Source organism: Prionailurus bengalensis, chromosome E1, assembly GCF_016509475.1.
Source record: "Prionailurus bengalensis isolate Pbe53 chromosome E1, Fcat_Pben_1.1_paternal_pri, whole genome shotgun sequence".
Lineage (NCBI taxonomy): Eukaryota > Metazoa > Chordata > Mammalia > Carnivora > Felidae > Prionailurus > Prionailurus bengalensis.
The window spans coordinates 3,210,016-3,228,502 of NC_057347.1; the positions used below are offsets into that span (position 1 = coordinate 3,210,016).

Consider the following 18,487-nt stretch of genomic DNA (forward strand, 5'->3'; position numbering starts at 1 on the left):
AAGGAAACAGGATCTAACCTTAAGCAGAGCCTCCTGAAAATACACCCGCCACTGACCATCATCCCAGGGAGTCTCTGGATTGGAAAAAGACAGACCACAAAGTGCAAATTCAGCTGTCTGTCAGCATCACGAAGCCCGACAGAATCCTTCATGCTCTCTCCTTGAAGCCCTCGTCCTCCTTTTCCGTCAAGTTTAGTACAGAATATAGAAGTCTTTTCTCCTGTTACTCTACGGCCAATTAATCTGCAATCCCCGGGTGCTGGACGCGAGGTGGGAAAGGAAGAATCTCCTCCCAACACAAACAAGAAAATGGAGTGATGCGTAGACACAAGGTTGAGCAGGTCAGTGTATCACAGAATACAGTCAAATATTACTGGTGGAATCTAGGTGGTAGGTCTAGGATCCTGGATCCAAAACTCTTCCCATTTTGCTTTAGGTTTGGAAATATCCACAATAAGATGCTTGGAAAAGTTAAAAGAGAGGAAAAGAGAAGGTACTTGCTGATGGCTACTCTGTGCTCAAGAAGAGAAAACCAGAGACTAGGAGCCTCGGCTCCTAAATGCAAACCTATTAATTGATGACAAATGAGTCTAAAATGATACTCATTACAAGCGCCCACAGAGGGCACTCTGGGTGACAAAAGTAAATTAGCGTTCGCTAAGCTTTCATTAAGTCCACAGCGGTCATCCCCTGAGTGTCTCCTGCTTCCAGACATTACACAAAGCCTCGTCAAACATGGTCACCCAAGCTCCCAAACCACCCAGTCAAGGAGGAGAGGTCCTGCACCTGGCTCCCTGCTTACTGTTCGTGGGGCTGCCGTCCCGACACTGCAGACAGAGACACACGGATTCTCTTCTTCGCTGGCCCACAAGCAGGCTGTAGCTCACCTCTCCTACACATCTGGTGGGGTTCTGATGCCTAGATTCCTGTGTGATTATTAACAGATGCTGCACAATCGACAATCAGCCTGGTCTCTGTCTCCTGGTGAATCCTTGGAAAGTCTCTGTCACTCATGGTGGGCCCAGAGAGCTTGTGCTAATGAGGTGACTCACGGTGTTCCAGGACGGGCACTGGCCACACTGGAAGACCAAGCAAATGGTTGCAACTTTGGGCATGTGAGCCGTGTGAAACCAGCCCAACATCCTGGGAGGGGAGAGGGGCTGGAGACTGAATTCAATCGCATGGCCAACGATTCAATCGATCGTGCCTACTAATGAAACCCCAAAATTCTGGGCTCTAAAGCTTGGGTGAGCTTCTTGGTTGGGGATAAACAATGACAACATGCTGGGGGGGGGGGGGGGGGAGGGGAAGAGCCAGAGGAGACGAAGCTTTACACTGGGGACCTTCCGAGACCTTACCCTCGCGGTCTCTTCTTTTGGTTGGCTCTGATTTGTCATCCTAGTGACCGGTCAAACCCAAGGGGGTAGCACCCCCCAAATGTATAGCCAGCTGGTCAGAGGTACAGGTAGCCTGGGCCCCCCTAAGGCTGGTGTCTGCAGTGAGGGCCCTGTGTGGGGGAGTGCACCCTGGGTAATCCGTGTCAAAACTGCATTGCGATGGATAAGATGGATAACTGTTTTCTCTTTTTAAAGTTTTAAGTTTATTTATTTTGAGAGAGAGAGAGAGAGAGAGAGAGAGCGAGCACACGAGCAGGGGAGGGGCAGAGAGAGGGAATCCCATGCAGACTCTGAGCTGTCAGCATGGAGCCTGATGTGGGGCTCGAACTCACAAACCGTGTGGAATTTCTGAGCTGAAATTAAGAGTCGAACACTCACCCAGGTGCCCCTAAAGATTTTTTTTTAAGTGTATTTATTTATTTTGAGAGAGAGAGAGAAAGAGAGAAAGAGGCAGAGAGAGAATCCCAAGCAGGCTCTGTGCTGTCAGCGCAGAGCCTGACGTGGGGCTCGGTCTCACTAACTGTGAGAATCACAGAGTTGGCTGCTTAATCGACTGAGCCACCCAGGGGCCCCTGCAATGGATAATCTTTAAAAGACGCTTGCAGATCAGGTTCTAAGTAACTGGCTTTTTTGGAGAATACAAGCCAATGGAGGAAAAAAAAAAAAAAGCAAGAAAAGTGAGACTATTCCAAAATACTGAATCGAAGAGACCTAACTAATGCAAGGAGTGAGCCTCGACAGGATCATCGATTTTAAAAGTTACAAAAAATAGGATGAGAAATAGCACAGAAAACCAAACACAGATTCTGCAGTAGACAGGATGGAACTGACATTGGTCTAAGCGTGCTAGTGGTCTGCGGTTCCGTGGGAACACCCTCGCCCTTGGGAGACACCTGCTGAGGTATCTCAAGGTGTCAGGAGGTCTGCAATGACTCATAAAATGGTTACTCATAAAAGTTGTTTGTGTGCGCAGAGAATTCACCGAGTGAAAGGTATATAGCCATTTAAGGCATCGTTCTTTCAACTTCATAGGTTTGAATTTTTTAAACATAAAAACTGGCAGAAATGCATCAGCAAAAGTTTAATAAAGGGAAAAAATGAAGGAAATGTGGTAAACATTTTTAAAATCATTGAGGGGTGCCTGGGTGGCTCAGTCAGCTAAGCTTCCGACCTCGGCTCAGGGCATGATCTCACAGTTCGTGGGTTCGAGCCCCGCATCGGGCCCTGTGCTGACAGCTCAGGGCCTGGAGCCAGCTTCCGATTCTGTGTCTCCCTCTCTGTCTGCCCCTCCTCATTTACACTCTGTCTCTCAAAAATAAACATAAAAAAAAAATTAAGATCACTGAAGCTGGGTGATAGGTTCATGGGGGCAATACAGCATTCTACATCCATATGAGTTTTAAGTTTCTTTTCTTTTTTTTTTTTTTCAACGTTTTTTATTTATTTTTGGGACAGAGAGAGACAGAGCATGAACGGGGGAGGGGCAGAGAGAGAGGGAGACACAGAATCGCAAACAGGCTCCAGGCTCTGAGCCATCAGCCCAGAGCCGCGGGGGGGGGGGGGGGGGGGGGGGCTCGAACTCACGCGAGATCACTCGAGATCTCGCGAGATCGTGAACTCCCGGACCGCGAGATCGTGACCTGGCTGAAGTCGGACGCTTAACCGACTGCACCACCCAGGCACCCCATATGAGTTTTAAGTTTCAAAGTAAAACGCCTCTTAAAAATGATGCCAGAAAGGTTTTTTCCTTTGAAAACATATAGGATCACCAGTTCCTGAAAGTTCTTAATCTGTTCTCTAGTCCGTTGTCTTGCTTCCTCCTTCATTAAGAGATTTCATTCTTTTGTTTGAAATTTTATCTATTTCCTAAGCAGATACTATGTTCAGAACACCATGCCAGGTTCTCGGGGATTATTAAAAAGCAGTCACGGTAAGTCAGGGTTCCTACCTTAATAAATTGCAAAACAAGATGCACAGGACAGAAATAAGTAGACAAGAACTGCAGTATATACAAAAAAAGGGCCCGATGAGAGAAAAATCAATGTGGGTTGGACCTTACTGTGTAGGGGGGTTCCAATTTTGGCATGTTCCTTCTTTTTTTTTAAGTTCTTTTTTTATTTATTTGAGAGACAGAAAGCGAGAGCAGGGGAGGGGCAGAGAGAGAGAGAGAGAGAGAGAATCCGTGCTGTCAGTGCAGAGCCAGACTCAGGGGCTCGAACCCATGACCCGTAAGATCATGACCGGAGCTGAAATAACCGTCTGAGCCACGCAAGTGCCCCAATTTGGGCATATTTCCTCCCTGGAGGGAAGGCACAGAAGTCAGCCAGGATCCACTAAAATGGGCCAGATATTAGGTGTGGGACCGGCTAGGACAAGACAGAAATGTCCGACAACGTGACTAGAAACGGGGGCCTGAGAGAAGGAGGGGACACTGTAAGATCTTGGGGCCTAGAGTCCTAAAAGCTGATGACACAAGTAAGGACGCTGGGCGATGCATCCTGTCCGCACAGGCACGAAGGTTAATTTTGCAGCTTGTTGAGTTCAAGCTGCTGTCGGTTCTCTACCTCACACCATATGGTCCGGTAACACCAAATCCTTGAAAACTGCCTGGTGCATTTCTCACCTGCCGTCCTCCACACCTGGAGGCTGCGCTGGACCACCCTGGTGCAGCCGGCACCGGGCTTCTTCAAGAAGCCACCAGGGATCGTGAGAAGGAACAGGGTCTAGAAACTAACCCGGTGGGCACCTGCCCACCTGAGCTAAGAATCCACCGGAAGCCAGTACGTACCAGCCACGGCCGCCGCCTCCAGAGACCCAAGTCCCCTCCCCCTTCTGCCACCCCGCCGCCCGCCCCCCAGAGATGGAGTCTAGGGGTCCCTCAGGCTCACAGCCCTGCCATCCTCGACTGTGTTCACGCCCAAGACGTTGGCTCCTCTGGTCACTTAGGTCTGCTCGCGCTTTCTCCTGCTCCCACACCCCCTTATTATTTTCTGCTCCCCCCCTTTCCTCTGCACACTCTGGGACCCCCACTCCAGAGGAAGCAAGTCACCCACACTGTCCACCTCTTCCTCGAGTGCTCTGCTCCCTCCTCTGGCTGGTTTCCTGAATGCCCTAGTTCCCCCCCCTCCCCAACCACTCCCAGGCAGACCTCTCAGGGGAGGACCACCCTGGTCTTCCCCCCACCCCCCCCCACCCCGCCCCAGACCCACGTCTGGAAGAAAGTCAGTGGCATCCTCCTCACTTACCATGATGCTGTTTCCAGACAAAGCCCCCGCCCGCCCTGCCCCGCCCCTCCTCTCTGAGGTCACAGCATCGGATTTATCTCCCCCAGTAAGGTCATTAAAAACAAAAACCTCCAGTCTTGTTTCAAAAAAGAAAGCACTTTTTATTCCCAAAAAACTGGGAGGGAGACGATCTTGGAACGAAGGACACCCTCTAGGTGAAATCATGCCGCGTGATGAATGGCTGGCGCTACACGCTCCGTGATGTGTGCGTGTGACATCCCACACCCAGGCCCCTGGGACCCCTCCTCCCTCCCCAGCTACTCACGCCTGTGGCCACACCGCCCGCCCTTCCTGTGCACACACCAGTATCCCCAACGTTAATCTTCGATCTCTCCGGACCCCAGCGCTCGCGCCCAACCGCTCTGCTTCCTCCCAGCCACCCCCTCCCCTGTGCCGCCGTCCCGCCAATATTCTCGATTCTCTGGCTCCACTGGTCCCCGCTGGCCGAACCGGCCATCGCTCCCCTTTTGATGGACTGGACCTGGTTCCAGTCCGGCGCTCTGCTGGTAGATGGTCCACAACAAGGGCCCCGACTGTCTCACGCCTCGTTCTCTCTGCTCCCTGTCGTCTCCCACCCTGACTCTGGCCTGGGCCGCGTGTCTCACATGGGAGTGGGAAGGCAGCACACAGGACGCAAGCAGGCACTTGAACAATGCGCCCATCTGCTACTCCCGGAACCTTGCCGCCCCGTGAAAAGCCCGGGTCGGCCCGCTGGAGAATGAGAGGGGATGCAGAGGTGAGAGCAGAGCACTCGGCCACAAGTGCCCCCCCACCCCCCATCTGCACAGGTGCGGGGCCAGCCCAGCTGGGCTGCTCGGCCTGACCCAGATCCACCCGGAGGAGCCCGACCCAGTTGCTGGGAAGGGTATTTTAAGCAGCCAAGTTTCAGGGTGCTTTGCTGTTCAGGAAAAGCTAACTTGTAGAACCCACAGGCTAAGCCCCGCTGGAAGAAAACGTATGCGACCCACAGACCCGTGTCAGCTGCTCCGACCGCTGTCCCCGCATTAGATCCCGGACTTGCCGCTTCATAGAAGAGAAGCCGTCCGAGGAGAACCTCCTGGATTTCCAGCCCCCCGGGTCTCTCATCAGCATTTACTCTCTCGCACAGAGAACTCTCCACCGCCGACCTGCCCACCAGCCTTCACTCTGTTTCGGAGCAGCAGGCCCGCACCGGAGGCTTTCGGTTTTAACTTTTCCACTTCCCCGTCATTCAAGTGCACCTGGCCCGGCCTCCCTCTTGGCCCTGGTCACACCCGATGCACCTGTCTCCGTGGGGCTCACCCTGCCCCCTCAGCCTCGCTGACCTCTGCCCGACCCCTGAATGTACTTTTCCTCGAGGCTCCACACGCGGCCTTCGCTTCCCTCCTCTTACAGGGCTGCGCGGATGGGTCAGGTCTCGGCGCCTGGAGCAGCCCTCTCCTGAGCTCCACATTCAGGCGCACAGCACACCCAATGACCCCGCTGAGGCTGTGAGGACCCTTTCACTAACTCCCCCTCCTCGCTGAGCGGCTCTCCTCGCTCGGCTCCGGATGCGGTCACACCTCTGCCTGAGGTCACTGCCTCTCGCCTGCAACTCCCAACAGCCTCCCCGCCGGTCTTCCAGTCCACCTGCCATCCACACCGCAGCCAGTCCGGTCTTCCTAACAACCCTTTTCTAAGCAGATCTAACGGTGTCCTGCTGTGGATACGGCCTCGTCCAATTCCGACTCTCTAGCACTCAGCACACAAGGCCCACGACCGTCGGTAATGTTCACCGGGTGAAATGTCCAGTAGCCCAACAGGCGCACATATAAACTCAAGCCCGAAGTGTCACAGATCAACGCTGAGAAACGTGGGAAAGGCCTGGTTTGACGGCCAAACAGTGAACCCCCAATTTAAACAACTCACATCATCTTAGTCTTAAAATGGTAAGTGCCGAGGTTCACGTCAAATTCTTAAAATTACTACTCTGCACCCCCCCCACACCCCCACCCCCAATTGCTTTAGTTTCCAACAGAATCGAAAACAAGTTCGAACGTTTGAAATTTACTTACGTGCAAAGAATTGACTGGTCCTCACGATCTAGAAAACAAAACAAAACAAACAAAAAAAAGAAAGTGACCATTTGCCTGGTGTTTTAAACACTTGATACAATAACGTTGCAGTAACGGCCCACAGAGTATTAGTAACTCCGCTCCTGCCCCGCTGCTTCCCCAACCCTTACAGGGCCCTAAATCCAGTCACCCTTGCTTTGCCTTACAAGGCCAGATCTTCGGGGGGGGGGGGGGGGGGGGGGGGGGGGGGGGGGGGGGGGGGGGGGGGGGGGGGGGGGGGGGGGGGGGGGGGGGGGGGGGGGGGCGAATAACAGCCGGGCTTCGGAGGCTTTATGTGCCTAATCAACCTTGACGCTCAAGCCGTGTGCATAACGGCTTCACCTGGGGAACCTTATAAAAAACGTGTCCCCCAGGGCCCCTCCCTCACGGAATCATTTTCAGGGGGTTGGGATTGAAATTCCCTGTTTCAGTAAGTTGCCCAGGTGACTCTGATGGCAGGGTGAGGTTTCAGAAAGGCTTCGAGAACACTCACAACTAGGGAGGAATCGTTACTAGAAAAAAATCAAACCCTGAGCGGGGAAGGCTGAAGGTGGACAGACATCTAAATGAAGCGTAACCAGCGTCTCAGGTCCCGATGGTATAGGCACCAAAAATAACAAAACAACGTACAGCAGAGGCAGAATCGCACATGACGTTAAAGGGACGAACGACTTAAATCTTTTCGAATGAAAAGGTGACATTCAAACCCACAGCGAGCCCACGGACAGGCCCCCTCCCGGCCCCCCAGTATGGGATGTATGATTTCTAATCATTTATGCGCGTGGATATCCATTTTTGCCGGTGAGAAAATGCTCCTGGAGGGGGTCAGGTAATCCACCCAGGTCCCGCAGCCGCTGAGGGGTGACGACCCGGGCCCGCGCTCGCAGGGACCGGCCCAGGTGGATCTTTCATCACTCCTATGCAGAGGCTGCTCGCCCTTGGGTGGCTACATCAGGACCCAGTAAGGGTCTCACAGTAGTTCAGGCACAGACAGCATTTTTTTTTTTTTTTTTAAAGTAGGCTTCACGCCCAGCACGGGGCTTGAACTCACGACCCTGAGACCAAGACCTGAGCTAACATCAAGAGTCAGCTGCTTAACCCACAAGCCCCCCCAGGCACCCTCCACCAGCATAAGTAGCTTTTGTCAAAGAGAAATAAATGTCACGGTATTATTAAAATAAACTAACCCATTCGTACACCCTGTGCATAAATTGAGTTCTACAAAGAGCGTGTTACTGCCCAGTGCCTCAAGTCTCACTGAACTGGGAACGGCCCCTGACCACCGCCCTATCCCTCCCTCTGGCTGCGCAGGCCACATTCACAGGACGAGGCTGACCCTTGCCTCCTTTACTGGTCTGCTCTCGCAGGGGTCATGACATGCCCTTCCTTCCACGCGCTCCCCCAGGCCCACGGCCACCGTGTGTCCCCACGTGTCCTTCCGTGCTCAGCTCAGTTGGGGCCCCTCTGGTTCCTCGATGCGTCCTCCTTTCAACCATATTCTGGAGTTAGACACACGATACCGCCAATGCCTGCCCACGAGGCGGTGCTGCGTGAGATCCGGCTCGCTTCCCTACACCAGCACCTTCGGTGGCTCAAAGTCAGTGCTGGGTGCCGCCCTGGGCTCTGCAAGCTTGTGCCCTGGTTCCCACTCTGCCGCGAACAGACTCTGCATCTATAAATGCGCCACTGATGCCCTGCTCTTCCCGCATTCTTCACCCATGCGGCTAGGATTTTAACAAATCCATATTTATTCACTGTAAATAGGAACCCCCAGAGCCCTAAATTCTCCAGGTCTGAGCAACTTCCAGAGAACCCCACCACACCAAGTTTCTTACGGCTTTTCTGAACCGGTGCACACATACAAAAACTAACCAAAACTCAACTGCCTCCGAATTAATTCAGGACGGCTCCCTTCGGGCATCTGTACACGCTTGCTATCGTTGTTCGAAAGCGGAGACCCTCACAACCACCACCTACTGTTCCAATCTGCCCCGTACTTCATGTCCTGTGCTTCTCACCTCCGCAGCCCGAGCCGAACCGAGCCAGCTCTGTTCGCCAGACTTCTCTGTCCTCGATGTTCGTCTGTCTGGTCTTGTGCTGGCTCTGCGCCTCAGTTTACCCATCCGTGCAGTAAGGGGTTGGGCTTGATCACCTCTAAGATGCTCGCCAGCCGTGATCCGACCACGCCTCCCTTCTGCCTCACTGAATCCTCCTCACCCTGCCGACTAAAGAACTATAACAACGTACGACGACCTCGATCTCTAAAAACCTGTAAATGTAACCAGAGCCTGAACTGATATTTGAGGGAAACCATTTCGCTTTCAAAAATGCAACCAGCCTCCTAAAGACTATGGAGGCCTTTCCTAGCTCAGTGTTTCCCAAAGCACCTCCCAAGAATCACACACGGAGGTACTCGGTGAATCCATACCGAGTTAAATCATAATGCAACAGCACAAGTGGTTTCCGATCAATGACCTCAGCTCCTACCTTAAAAAACTAGACGAGAGCAAATCAAATTCAAATTAGAGAGAAGAACGGAAATGGGAAAGAACAGAAATCAATGAAATGGGGAACAGGAAAAAGAAGGAAAAAAATGTAACCAAACTCTGGTTATTTGAAAAAAAATCATACAATTGATAAACTTCCAGCCAAACTGATCGGGAAAAAGACACAAACTGCCAAAGTCTAGAATAAGACAGAGAACAGCTACCTAGGATCCCACAGACACAGTCCGAGAACTAAGATAAAAAAGGCAACTTTTTAAAAAGACGTAAACCACTAAAGCTCATTTCAGAAGAACGAATAACCTGATTGGCCCCATATCTGTTAAAGAACTTGATGTTGTGGAACTAATATAACGTTACATGTCAATTACACCTCAGGTAAAAATAAACTGAATGTGTAACTACAAGCCTTCCTGCAAAGAAAACATATTTCACTAGTGAATTCCACACAACATTTAAAGGGAAAAAAAACCATACCAAACTTTTCAGAAAATTCAAGACGAAGAAACCTCTCCCTCCCAATCCATTCTCAGAGACAAGCCCGACTCTGACACTACAGCTACAGAGACGTTGCAATACAAGAAAATGACACACAAATCTCTGTCATCAGCAAGGGCACAGAAATTCTCAACAGCACGTGAGCAGATCAAGTCCGGTGACACAGACAAAGGGGGTACACACATGAGAAGCAGGTGACCTTCGTCCTGGCCACGCAGGGTTAGTTCAGCACCCAAAGGCCAACGATCTAACTCACCTTATCTACAGACCACAGAATATCTGAATAGATGTAGAAAATGCATTTGACGAAACTCAACATTCACTCGTGTTAAAAGAAGAAAAAAAAAAAAACGAGCAAACTAGGAATACAAAAGAATTTCATGAACAGAAAACGTGTCCAGTGAACACCATCCTTCATGGTGAAAAGGCGAAAAGTGTGCCCGAGACCAGGAACGTGGCAAGGATGTCTGTTGTCGCCACACCTACTGAACATCGTTACAAGGCAAGAAAATAAACCCAAAGCCTAAGATATGAAGGAGGACACAGCAATGTCTCTATCTGCAGAAGACATGCTGGTCTACACAGAAAAATCCCAAAGAATCTACCAAAACTACCTTCCAGAAGAAGTGAGTTTTACAATGTTGCAAAATACGTCAATACATGTATTTAAAAAATATCTCTTACATCAACAGCGTGCGATTGGAAACGTTTAAATTTTAAGTTCCCTTTAACACTAGAAAGCATGAAGCATTTATTTACGTTGAGGTCTGTGTTTTACTTAGATACAAATCTGACAAGAATGGGAAGCTGAGATTTTTGAAATCAAGTTTATGTCCAAGAACTCTGCCATTCATTCATTCAGCCAGTGTTTCTTGAGCAACTACTCTGTGCCAGACCCACTCTGCATTTTATTGGTACAGTGTCCCCTAGAATCCAGACTTAGGAAGAAAGGTAAGCTCTCCTCTGGTTCTTTGCATTAAAGACACAAACTCTGACCAGTAATTATGATTACCGATCTCTTCACGGGCCCCCGTGGCATTTGGAGGTTTTGCTCACAGTGGTAACTGAAAACCTACACGGGCCAGGACTGGTAGGCAGTGTAAGCTATTACTCGACTACCCGAGCGCACGCCCAGCCCCGTGGAGCTGTGCGGTACATCAGCGTGTAGCCCCTACCTACAGAACGGAATGTGATAGGGTTGTTGACAGGTGTGTTTTTTTTTTTTTGAACAACTTTCAGTTGTCATGTAGCCAAAACTATCAACTAATTCTTTCTGCTTTTCACGTGGAATTTCATGACTGTGGATGTGAATGTGTCCCACTGCCTTGGCTTTGAATCCTAGTTCATAACCCCTTACGACCGACATTTTCTTGGGTCGAGTTTTTAACTGCTTGGTGCCCCAGTTAAACAGGGACAGCAACTCTGTTTACTTGACAGGACGGTTGTGGTAGATCATGTCATGCACATGAAACATCCGGCCAGTGCCCGGCACACAGGAACAGTCAACAAATGTTCACTCCAGCACTAATGAGGATGGCGGCAACGACACGATATGCTGGTAAGCCACCTCTTCCTTGTTCTGTCCGCACAGGGCTGGTCTGGCAACCCGGTCGTGGGACATGATTCGCATTTAATCACTGGTAACCATTTCGTTCGATTCAATTTTTCCAGTCGACCTGTCGAGATAATTTCAAAAACTCTCTCTTTTCGTCAAATGTATTTATTTTCCCTGCCAAGTTTCACGTCATCTACAAATTTCACGGGCATGCGTCCTGCGTGCTGAGAAGAACGCTGCAACATTTTTAAATGGCCTTTAGTGCACACCCTGACAAACCTGGACAACCTCAGCTAGTCACCAGCACCCCATGGGCCCCTCTGCCACGAACAGCCCCGGGACATCACGTTTGTGACACTCTGGAACGCCGTGTGGCGGTCCTGATTGTCGTTAACACCGTCCACTGTGCTTTCCCTTCCCGCTAAGCGAAAGGTATGTGGCGTGTATTGTCACGTTGTTCCTAGACTGTCAACAATAGATTCTAGAACCCTCCCTGGCAGGTACGTGAAGCTCAGAGGTCTGAAGCCTCTGCCCCTTTTTCAGAGTTGGAACTGCCCTCCGGAAACCCCCCTTTTCTAGATGATAGATACTTCAGAGACCAGAGGGTCAGCCACGTCAACTGTGAGAACGTACTTGTCTGGGTGTGGAAATATGGGTTCAACTGGAGAAGGAGTGTCCTGTCTCCAATGGCTTCTCCCACATGAGGCAGAACGTGCTCATTCATACAAACGCTTTTCTGCATACAAAGATTCTTCTTCGCAGAGACACAGAACCAAAACCAAAGAAGCTGGCCATTCTCTCTCCGCGGTCTGCAAGCCCCCCCCCAGCGGTAGCCATTTTCTTAGTATTCTCTGGCTCTGAAACTAAGAACTCATATTAAATCTCATCTTTTCTCGGCCTAAACGGATTCTGGAGAGTCACTCTTCTAGCTTTGAAGTCCTTCCTGTTTGCCTCCAGGGACCTGGTACATAAGCGTCCCAACGAAACGTGAAAGCGGGGGCTGGCCTTCCCGCTACCCTTCAGACCCAGCCCCCAAGGCCTGCAATGCAGTGACAGGTGGACAGACCACATCCCGGTTCCTGAAGATCACGGAACTACTTTTTGTTTTTTTTTTCAAAAATTTTTTAATGTTTTATCTATTTTTAAGACAGAGAGAGACAGAGCATGAGTGGGAATGGGGTAGAGAGAGAGGGAGACACCAGAATCCGAAGCAGGCTCCAGGCTCCGAGCTGTGAGCACAGAGCCCGACGCGGGGCTCGAACCCACGAACCGTGAGATCGTGACCTGAGCCGAAGCTGGACACTCAACTGACTGAGCCACCCAGGCGCCCCACAGAACTATTTGATAAGAGCCGATAGAGTTTATCGTACTTTGCCGAGTTTATTTCGTAAAAGATGAAACGAGAGGGAGCGTTATTACAGGAGAGCTCACAGAGCACTAGGAGGTCCCGTGTTCAATGCCATCTTTTTGAGCAATAAGAGGGAGATGCGTTCAAAATGGCCACGTTCTGGTTTTCAGGAAAATGTCCCTCCGTACACCGTTGTGTCTAAAGCCAGGATTCAAAGGGATGACTCTTCAAATTTATACTTCATCCTAAGCCCAAGGGAAGCCACTGCGATCCACCAACCGGCCCAGTGCTTTCTAACTTCTGTTGTCCCCTCTTCTACGTATTTACGACAGAAATGTTTTATGACCTTTTGCTCCCCAATGAAGCCTCTACCTTTTCCATCATCCCTCCCGTGGCTCTTCCTGTGGGTGCTAAAATCCAGTCCAAGAGAGTTCTGGTTATCCCGGTTTGTGATGGACAGCAAACGTATATAAAAACTAGATGCTTTTTAATGAAAAAAAAATTAATGTGAAGTAATTATGAAGCAACAGTCATACTTACCTACTTCTTCTAGAAAATGGCCACACTGCCCATTGCCATCTTAAAAATTCCTAATTCAGGGGCGCCTGGGTGGCTCAGTCGGTTAAGCATCCGACTCTTGATTTCAGCTCAGGTCATGATCTCACAGTTCACGAGATCGAGACCCGCGTCAGGCTCTGTGCTGACACTGCAGAGCCTGCTTGGGATTCTCTCTGCCCCTCTCCTCCGTTCACGCTCTTTCTCTCTCACTCTCTCTCAAGATAAATCAATTAATTAAAAAAAGTTTTTACGGGTGCCTGGTGGCTCGGTCGGTTGAGCATCTGACTCTTAACTTCAGCTCGGGTCGTGATCTTAGTTTGTGGGATCGAGCCCCACATCAGGCTCTGCGCCGACAGTGTGGAGCCCGCTTGGGATTCTGCCTCTCCCTCTCTCTCTGCCCCTCCCCATGCTCTCTCTCAAAATAAACACATTAGAAAAAAAAAAAAAAAAAAAGACTTCGTAATTCCTCCACAATAAACACTTAACTACGTTTCAAGACTGTTTAAGCTTAAAGCCCTTTGAGACGCAAACAAAACCACTAACTCACATTTAAGAAACTGAGTATTTGGTCCTCTAACACTCCCAGTTACCTTGGAGCATGCATCTATAAGCAGATTCAGAGATCGCGTAGATGTGTGGCGGCATCTCGTGGCGTTTCTTCCCTCTGTACATTTCAATGATGTTCTCAGAGTAGATTGGAAGATTCTTGTAAGGGTTTATGACTACACAGAAGAGTCCAGAATAAGTCTAGAAGGAAAATAAAATACAGCGTTAAAAAAAAAAAACAACAAACAAAAACCAATCCCTGAATATATCACACAGCCAGAGACCCACAGTAATCCGAACAGGAGCCTTCCTCCATCCCTAGAGTAATTAATCCCTTCTCCTAATTAAATCTAGCCGAGGATATACGATTCCAAGCCAAGGCAGTTCTCCCACCGATCATTTCTTAAGGGGCACTCTTCTGGACTCGATTCCTTCATCTGTAAAATGGCCATAACAACATATGCTTCCCAACCTCACAGGGCTACCAGCGAAAGGCTCAAGCAGCCCGTGATTCATGTTTTCGGGGCTATTCTTTTCCGAGCGTGCACGGTACGAAAAGGTCGGTGATCTAGTTCCAGATTCCGCACTGCGGCTAATCATTTAGGAAATGCCGTGTGTTAAGTTTGGGTGTAGAATCAAAGAAGAATACCCACAGTTACCTGAAAACGTGGTTGTTAAAGAGATTTGCAAAAACCTAAAACTTCTCCAAGCAGTTTGCTGTGGAAAACAGCGTTTGTTTTGTGAAGGATTATTCATGTTAACTTGTTGTACACTTGTTTTTTTTTTTTAATGTTTATCCATTTTTGAGAGCGAGAGCATGAGTGGGGGAGGGTAGAGACAGGGAGACACAGAATCGGAAGCAGGCTCCAGGCTCCCAGCTGTCAGCCCAGAGCCCGACGCGGGGCTCGAACTCACGGACCGCGAGATCGTGACCTGAGCCGAAGTCGGCCGCTCAACCGACGGAGCCCCCCAGGCATGCCTGTTGTACACTTATTTTAAATGAATTTATTTAAATAAATACATGGCTTACTATTTTTAAGTGAATTGATACATATTTTTAAAATTTGTTTTAATTTCAAATACAGTAAGTACCGATAAATATAAACCACACAAACACTAAAGGACACAAAAGGGTCCTCAATTTATTTTATTTTTCTTAATGTTTTTATTTATTTATGAGACAGTGTGCAAGCAGGGGAAGGGCAGAGACAGAGGGGGACAGAGGATGTGAAGCAGGGTCCAGGCTCCAAGCCATCAGCACAGAGCCCGACGCAGGGCTCAAAAACTCACGAGCCGTGAGAGCATGACCTGAGCAGAAGTCTGACGCTTAACCGACTGAGCCACCCAGGCGCCCCCTCGATTTTTTTTTTCAAAGGCTTTGTTTTTAAATCATCTCTCCACCCAGCATGGGGCTCAAACTCATGACCCCGAGATCAAGAGTCACATGCTTCACCCCCTGCGCCAGCCAGGCGCCCCGTGGGTCCTCAACAATTTTTAAGAGCCATTAGTCTAGAAGACATTGAACCCTTCTTGGCCAGCACAGTCACCATTATCAGAACCGATACTAGGAACACTTTTGATTTGGGGGTTTTCTTAATTCGCTAAGAATGATTTCTGAGAAGAGTGTACAAAACTGACCGTGGGGGTCAGGGAAGAACAGAACCGCCAGGCTGCTGCCGGGGGCCCCAGTCCTCCGAGGACCGAGGCATCTGGAAGTGGCAGTCCGTGGCACTGGGATGCAGGCCTTTTTTCTTTTTTAGTATTTTTGATGTTTATTTAGTTTTGAGAGAGAGAAAGACGGACAGAGCAGGAGCGGGGGAGGGACAGAGAGAGAGGGAGACACAGAACCCGAAGCAGGCTCCAGGCACCGAGCCGTCAGCACGGAGCCCGACGCGGGGCTCGAACCTGCAAACCACGACGAGTTCACGACCTGAGCCGAAAGCCAGATGTTTAACCGACTGAGCCACCCAAGCGCCCCGCAGGCCTTTTAATGAAGGTGAGCTGGGGGACCGAGTCCACAGGCAAGAGGACACTACAAAGGCCGGGGCTGACGGCGTTCAGCTGCGTGGCCCGCTCCCCAGGGACCCTAAAGGGTTTCTCAGCCACAGCTGTGTCTGTGAAGGCGGAAACCTTGGCAGCTGCCGCCAGAAGGCACCCTCGAGACGGCTCTAGGCGCACACTGCAGTGACCGGTGCGAACGCGGGGACGGGAGCCTGCTGGAAGGAGGGCAGTGGTCGGGTCAGAGCCTCATCTCGGGCTGTGCCCCCCACAGCTTTCCTAAGTCACAACCGGAGGTGCGGGTGTGGGCAGAGAGGAGGCAGAGGCGAAAGGCTCCGCCCCAAGTTCACGGCTAGGAGCTGTTGGCCTTACTTCTGAGCTGGCCAGAGGGACATCGCCCCTGTCTGCCTGAGGCCAGAGAAGGCGCCTGCCCCCTCCCTCGCTGGCCACTCGGGTCTTCTGACTGTCGGCTCTCTCGTCCCGGCAGCTCAGGTCCCAGACAAGCCTGGCTGGCTCCTGTATACAGACAGGTAAACAAATCCTAACTATACATCTCAATGATTATTTTAAAAACGTTTATTTATTTAAGTAATCTCTACACCCGTCCTGGCGCTCGAACTCATGACGCCGAGATCAAATCAAAAGTCACGGACACTCTTCCGACTGAGCCAGCGGGCGCCCCTCGATGAATTTTTATACAGACCCCACTTTTCCATTCAAAAATCAGATCGGAGTCTATCATGAAGCTACGGATTCTACACTTCACTTTTATAAGAGGTAAATTATAGGCCGACCACAAAGAAAACAAAACAAATAAATGCAAGGAAGTTAAAATACGGAAATTCAGTTTAACATCCCATACCGTGTACGGCGTGGCAACAGATCCTAACAGCGACATTTAACTCAGAAATAATTCCCACATATGTGTCTCCCAGGCGGTGGGTGCTTTTCTGAGGACTCAGGATCACAAAATGACTCAGTCTCACAAATATGAGTACGTCATCTAAAAACAAGGTCAAATAATCGTCAGTACCCTGTGCTTGCCAGAGAGGGGGAGTAAAAAAAAAAATGTTTATGTGGGAACATCATTCAATTTAAGTGCTCGAAGAGCTGACTTTGAACTCTCTGGAAATGAGCTCCAATTCCGGGCTCCGGTAGGAGTGATAACGGAAGCGATGCTGTGTTACTTTCATCTTCCGCGGGGCACATGGCAGGAGGGCAATATGCTGTTAAAATCCTGTCTCTCTGACTCCAAAGTTCCAATCAGGCCTCATTCAGTGTGTGAAGAGGCACACGAGACTTTTTACGCCTTCAAGAAACACACACCTCTAGGTAGGAACACAACAGACTAAACACACACGCGAGACACTAAAAAGCGAGCGGTAAGAAAAGAGAAGGAGAAAGATGAATGCGAGTATAAATGGGACAGAAACTCTGGAGCCGCACACACAACCAACCCCAGGCCCCGAAAAGTCAAGGCCGTCTGGTCAGAAGCTGCAAAACGAGGTACAAAATTCAGACTAGATGGTCTCTGATGTCCTTTTAAAAACTAGTTAAAGGGCAAAAGGAGGGATAAAGAAGTTGCCATGAAAATAGGGGGAGCGGGGCACCTGGGTGGCTCAGCCAGGTCATGATCTCACGGTTCGAGAGACCGAGCCCTGCATCAGGCTCGGTGCTGATGGCGAGGAGCCTGCTTGGGACTCTCTCTCTTCCTCTCTCTGCCCCTCCCCCACCTGCTCTCTCTCCCCTCTCTCAAAATAAATAAATAGACTTGAAAAAAATAAAACGGAAAGTGCATGAAACTTAGTGGCAGGATACAGGCTAAGGCACAGTGAACAACTCGGCCTCGCCGAGCACGGAACGTGCGCAGTGGGAGCTCAGAAGGGCGGACTCGACCGCTTAGATTCTGCCCGCACAGGCGATCAGGTATCAGAGGTTCAGGGGAGAGGAGCGACGGAAGGGAAGGAGCACGTCTATAAAAGGATCGATCTGGTAGCCCCACGGAAAAGAGACCGGAGGGCAAGAGGTGAGGAGTGGGGAGTGAGACTTCTACTGCCCCGGTACCAGCACAGTGCCGGGGCTCAGATGAGAGGGAAGAGGTGGGTCACGAGAGAGAGCTGGGGGGAGGGAGACTCCATGGCGCTCAACAGGTCTGCACATAAAGACCACCAAAGATGCGAGCTAACAGCCCCAGCGTTCAACCGACGTACATACAGGAAGAACAGTCTGACATGTGGGGGAGATAACGAATCCCCTTTGAGCGTACGGAGCCTGGGCCATGCTGAATGGGGATGCGCTACAGCAGGCGCGCCCGGGGAGAGCGCCTAGGGAGAGCCGGCCAAGCCAAGAGAACATTCTGAAGCACTGCGAAGGCCTGACGGACGTCTGTGCGGCCTCCGACACACCAGCCTCTGTTACACACCTTCCTCAGAGCGACAGGCAAAAACACCTGCACAAGAAACCTGCCGTTCTGTAGACACGCTGCCCTGCTTTACGCCTCCAGGCTTCTGCACACGCCGCTCTCTCTGCCCGGAACGCCCAACACCCGACAGGAATGCGCGCGCACGTTCTTTCAAGGTTCCAAGGACTGGGCAGCCAGGAGATGAGGCAGTGAGGATGTCAGGGCCAGGGCGCAGAGCGGAAGCGGGACCGAACGGGGGGTCTCACCCAGGCCGCTCCCCCCCTGCAGCTCGCAGAGGGCATCAGGCCACCGCCCGAAGGAGAGTT

The 18,487-nt window shown here is 50.6% G+C and overlaps 1 protein-coding gene across 6 annotated transcripts in view; it reads right to left on the reverse strand.

The window, feature by feature from the left end:
- Positions 1-18,487, reverse strand: part of MYH10 (myosin heavy chain 10) — a 132,696-nt gene that overhangs the window by 94,301 nt on the left and 19,908 nt on the right. For all 6 annotated transcript variants that reach the window (XM_043583088.1, XM_043583089.1, XM_043583085.1 and 3 more), the window contains exons 3-4: positions 13,807-13,963; positions 6,715-6,742 (exon numbers count right to left, since the gene is read on the reverse strand). In XM_043583088.1, coding sequence (XP_043439023.1) covers positions 6,715-6,742; positions 13,807-13,963 — 185 coding nt within the window. The remainder of the gene's footprint in view (positions 1-6,714; positions 6,743-13,806; positions 13,964-18,487) is intronic.